A 5,625-nucleotide genomic window follows, 5' to 3' on the forward strand; every position below is an offset into this window, starting at 1 on the left:
TAGATAGAAATGTATAGGTAATTGATCCGACGGGTTTGAAATCTTTATGACCACAATGAAAGAGGTTGCTATAGTTGGTCAGCCCTTCCTTCACATTTTTCGTTTTCGTAAAAAAAACAAGAAAGAACTAGAGTAACAGGTTCTAGGGCGCAAATGAGTTGAGTTTTGTAGCGTTCAAGAATGAGCCTAAACAGGCTAAACTCAAGCTTTGCTTGTTTGTAAACGAGCAGAGCCTAATTTATTCACTGAACGAACTTTTGTAAATAGGCCGATTACATACAAACGAGCCTAATTTTTTTAGCCTAACCAGCTCTAGAGTATCGAACTCGACTCGTTTGCAACACGAGCTACTAACTCAGTTCGTTTGCAGTGCAACTTGTAACAACCGAAAAAACTGCATATAGGTCCGAAATCCAAATGCTACAAACTAGCAAAACCTGAAGTTTTGATTCAAAATGCTCACCCCCTGTAACCCAATTACCAGAAACAGTCACCCATTCTTACGACACCTCCTTCCTCACGCTCTCACCACCACCTCCGCCGCCACTCCGCCGCCGCCGCCCAAACCAGAAACCACCATCGCCAACCTCGTCCTCACCACCGACCCACAAAACCTAAGCCTAGCCCTAAAAACCCACCCAGTTCAATGGACGCCGGAACTGGTCACCAAAACCCTCAAACGCCTATGGAACCACGGCCCCAAATCCCTCCAATTCTTCACAACCCTAACCCACCTCCCCACCCACGCCCTCTCCGCTGCCGCCTTCGACCACGCGATCGACATCGCGGCCCGGTTGCGCGACTACCGGGCTGTCTGGCCCCTCGTGGCCCAGATGAAAGCCCGCCGCCTCGGCCCGACCCCCAAAACCTTTGCGATAATAACGGAGAGGTATGTCGCCGCCGGGAAACCCGATAAGGCTGTTAAGATTTTCTTGGCAATGCATCACCAGGGTTGCCCTCAGGATTTAAATTCTTTCAATACAATTCTTGATGTGCTTTGTAAGTCTAGGAGGGTTGAGAAGGCTTACTCGCTTTTAAAGGTTTTTAGGGGTAGGTTTAGAGCTGATACGATTAGTTATAACATAATTGCAAATGGGTTTTGCTTAGTTAAGCGAACGCCGAGGGCGTTGGAGGTTTTGAGGGAGATGGTGGAGAGAGGATTGGATCCGACTCTGATTACGTATAATATATTGTTGAAAGGGTTCTTTAGGGCTGGTCAGATTAAGGAGGCTTGGGAGTTTTTCTTGCAGATGAAGAAGAGGAAGTGTGAGATTGATGTTGTTACGTACACTACTGTGGTGCATGGATTTGGTGTTGCGGGGGAGGTAAAGAAGGCTCGGAAGGTGTTTGATGAGATGATTGGGATGGGGGTACTCCCTTCGGTTGCAACGTATAATGCATTGATTCAGGTTTTGTGCAAGAAAGATAGTGTAGAAAATGCGATAGTGGTATTTGAGGAGATGTTGAGGAAGGGTTATGTCCCAAATTCTACAACTTACAATGTGGTTATTAGAGGATTGTGTCATGCAGGGAAAATGGATAGGGCAATAGAATACATGTGTAGAATGAAGGACGATGAGTGTGAGCCAAATGTTCAGACATATAATCTCTTGGTTCGTTACTATTGTGATGATGGAGAAATTGAGAAGGGAGTCGAAGTTTTTGAGAATATGGGAAGTGGGAATTGTTTGCCCAATTTAGATACATATAATATTCTGATAAGTGCGATGTTTGTTAGGAAAAAGTCAGATGATTTGTTGGTGGCTGGGAAGTTGTTGATAGAGATGGTTGATAGAGGGTTTCTGCCACGGAAGTTTACTTTTAATCGCGTCCTGAATGGGCTTTTGCTTACTGGCAATCAAGGTTTCGCAAAAGAGATTCTGAGATTGCAGAGCAAATGTGGCCGTCTTCCTCGCCAGTTCAGATTGTAAACCATACTGTGGCTTCCAAAAATATCACTTCGCTCACATTTTCTGCTACCGTGACACTAATTAAAAGCGGCCATGTGCTCATTGGTGCTATCCAGGTTAATATTGTTCACAATATGCTTTCATTTGGTGGTATGGTAACACTATTAAGGTGTTGAAGATTCTTAGTGCAGTTTGGAGTACAGACTACTTCTGTTCTGTGCCTTTGGTAGAGAGAATTTGAGTGGTCACTCCACTTCCACAGGATCGAATTCTTTCCATTCTTTGCTGTCTTTCATAAGGAGGTCAAAAATTGGCAGCTAAGATTTGAAAATGACAAGACTTGAGATTTCATCTCAAGGGAAAGCCTATTGGCTTCGGGCCAGGGAACCTTTTCATTTCATGCGCTAAAAACCTTCTTCCAGAGCAGATTGGAGAAAATGAATCAAAGAAATGATGACAGTGATTTGATCAGGTGAGATTGCCTCTTGACTTGCGCACTGCTTTCCTTCTCATTTCAATGACTTTTGGTTCTTACCGCCAAAAAATGATATGATACCATTTACTGTATTAAATTTTGTCTGTTCCCCTATTCTTATGGGTTACATCAAACTTAAAGAAATGCCTAGGTTTCAAAATTCGATCATATTTGGGCACACGCATGAGAGTTTGGTACTTTATTGGGTCTTCTCTATTTTCTCATGAATGTTACTCAGATGATCTTATGTAGTGAAATGATATGTTTATAGTCTTATGGCAGGTTAACTTATTGCCTTCAGTTTAATAGTCTTATTCACAAGAGTATTCTGCATGCCATACTAGCGATTACAGCATTGTGTACACAAGCATCAATGAGCTATAAGAATTTGTTGCAAGTGAGAATATGATTAATATAGCAGTTTAAAGAGTTAGTTTGGTCTAGGTACAAGCTCTGGTCCAGGTCCAGCTGATTGGGGACTTGATTGTCATTTGTACTTGAACAGGTTTCAGTCCTGAATCCAATCTACTGAGAAAGTACTGCTCACTAAGGTTTTGGCAGTTGTTATCTTTCACCCTGGCGGTTTTTTTCTTTTAAGAAACTTGTAGGGCATGCTATCAGTTAGAAAGTAACTGAAAGTACCTCACAATGGTATTGAGTTTTTCCTGTTCCAGTATTTCGCTAAATATTTAGTAACTGGAAATTTAAATAGTGGATTTCCACTGCACATTTTGTAGTTAAACAATTGCTTCAGAAGTTTTGTCAACTGGTTGCAGGACGAGGAAATTTCGATGCTGAAAAAAGCACAAGGCACACCAACAAGAAAAACAAAGAGTTGCGTCATTAAATATGTGACGTCTAACCATCTTGATATTGGAATATGTGACATCTAACCGTCACAGTCACAGCCTAGTCACTAGCATTTGATCCTCAGAATACGAGCTTTGTTGGGTAGTGAATGTGTGCAAAATGAAGCATGTTTGGAGATAAGCAAATATATTTGCACATACTTGGTGAAGGTAGCTCCCTCTGCTATTCAAGTGCTGTGCCCGCTTGATCTCTGAGTTGTTTCTGGGCTGCCTACTGTCCACAATGTTCAGTCCTATCCAACTCGAGTAAGAGAAATCTCTCCGTCTTGAGGATTGGATGCTTATCTCATTCAAATTTATAAATTCCTAGATTAATGTGTTCAAACAGAAGTGAAGTCATAACAGAGAAGGTAATGTTTCTACTCGAAAGAAAATTGGACTTAACCTCTTGCAGATTGTCCGTTTCTTGTTTGAACTGGTGAACCAAAGTGGGGAGTTCTTAGACATTGTACTCTGGATCTCTTTGGAAGCTGCACTGTTTTTTCTCTTGAAGAACAGAAGAGATGATGCTATGAGATTTGCGGCTACTCCTACTCTGTCGGCTGATTTCGTCTTCCATTGTGCATTACTATTTGTTTTTGTATTTGGATAATAAGGCTATGGGATAGATGAAGCAATTGCTTGAGCTTGCGCAAGCATTGTGTGTTGAAAACCTTGTTGCTACTTTCCTGTACTGTCAACAGGCTTTAGTTTCAGAGAACAGGAGAAACTCTCCAATGAAACTTAAAACAGAAACGACTCCCGGCATCCCAGTAGACGACAAAATTTGGAAGCCTAAATTAACATCTCGTGTGCATTTGCTTTTCAGCATTCACTATGCTTACCCCCGTTGGTACTTTTCACCTGCATATGGGTGCAACAAAAATAGTAGCAAAAGACCTTAACACACTATTCCTGCAAAGTGACAATACCGTAGCTTCTCAACCGCGTTTTCTTACAAATCTGTGTCTTCAAATAAGAAGATTTTCTCTCTAGCATGCTTTAGATCAAAAAGGACTTTACCAAGTTTCTTTTACTGTTTAGAGTCTTCTCTTCTTATTTTTCTGTCTCAAATGTTTGGTCTCATACACCCTCCACTGAGCAAACAGCCTACATGGAATTGGGCCTAGACTAGAGTATTACCCTTCCAATAACTGGACTGGAGAGGATCCCGACCTTCCATATTCTCCCATAATGCAGTGTAAAAAGGATGCTGCCGGGCACCAAAAAAAAAAAAGAAGATAAGAAAGAGAAAAGAGGTAAAAGATAGCACATGTGCTTGTCCCTTAGGCTCCGTTTGAATGCGGGATAAGGATTGGAGGTATTAATTATGAAAAGGGATAAGATAGTAGGGGTATTAGTTATGAAGGGTGGACTCACATTAATATGACAGAGGGATTAAATAGTATTTGGTTTGGATGAGATAGTATTTGGTTTGGATGAGAGATAAAATGAGAGGATAAAGTTGTTTTGTAATTGAAATGGAAAAGAGAGAGTATTATCCGGGAGTATTATGTAATAACACCCCAGAACCTCTCCGTAAATAATCTTCCTGTCAGGGGTACAAGAGAATCTAGAGCTTAACTAATACCTCCGGCAAAATGTGTTCTCAAACCATGGCTTAACCAAGGGTCCACGGTCTTAGGAGGGGTATTACTAATATCCCTTCAGTAGCTCCCATCCAAACAGGCCCTTAGGAAAAAGAAGAAGAAGAGATGAATGATTAATTTCAAAAATTATAGCAAAATGCTCAAAAAAAAGTTATGAAAAGTAAAAAATACCCAAAAAAATTTTGGACAAAAATTTTACAAGAATGGATTAGGTTAAATTCTGCTAAGAGCTTTTTGGGAATTTTGGAATTTTATTGTTTTGTCCTTATTCAAAATTTTTTCCTTTTGTTCGTTTGGCGACAAATTTTGTGAATTATTAATTCGTCTTAAAATTAATAATCTACATAAATTTGTCACAAAATGAAGAAATGGAAAAAAAAAAGAAAAAAAAAAGAACAAAACAAAAAAGCTCAAAAATCCCTTAACGGTAGTCTAAGGCTCCGTTCCAGTACTCAATATAAGTACTTATTTTTTAAGAAGGCAGTTTCAAGCTCAAAAATAATGCGTTTACGTAAATAATTTTCCTACCAATATGGATCTAGTTTGATAGATTTCATCGAGATCTTTTATACGGTGCAAAAAAAATTGAATAATTATTTTTCATTTACGTTATTTTTGAGTTTGAAAATGTAAAATAAGTTCTTATTTTTTAAGAAGGTGTTTTGGAACGGGGTCTAAATAAATTGGTTCCCGTTTTGGGGCGGCAAATGGCAACTGATCTTATAGGCGCGCACTTAAATTTCCAATCCGGCTCCCGCTTAGGATCGCCCTCCCTCTCTCTC

The 5,625-nt window shown here is 40.1% G+C and overlaps 1 protein-coding gene across 1 annotated transcript; it reads left to right on the forward strand.

The window, feature by feature from the left end:
- The first annotated feature begins 345 nt into the window (after positions 1-345).
- Positions 346-3,898, forward strand: LOC131297993 (pentatricopeptide repeat-containing protein At1g74900, mitochondrial). Its single transcript, XM_058323240.1, has 2 exons — positions 346-2,382; positions 3,162-3,898. Exon 1 carries the CDS (start codon positions 456-458, stop codon positions 1,929-1,931), a length of 1,476 nt encoding a protein of 491 aa, XP_058179223.1. The 5' UTR covers positions 346-455; the 3' UTR covers positions 1,932-2,382; positions 3,162-3,898.
- The last annotated feature ends 1,727 nt before the right edge of the window (positions 3,899-5,625 follow it).

Source organism: Rhododendron vialii, chromosome 8a (genome assembly GCF_030253575.1).
Source record: "Rhododendron vialii isolate Sample 1 chromosome 8a, ASM3025357v1".
NCBI classification, from domain to species: Eukaryota; Viridiplantae; Streptophyta; class Magnoliopsida; order Ericales; family Ericaceae; genus Rhododendron; species Rhododendron vialii.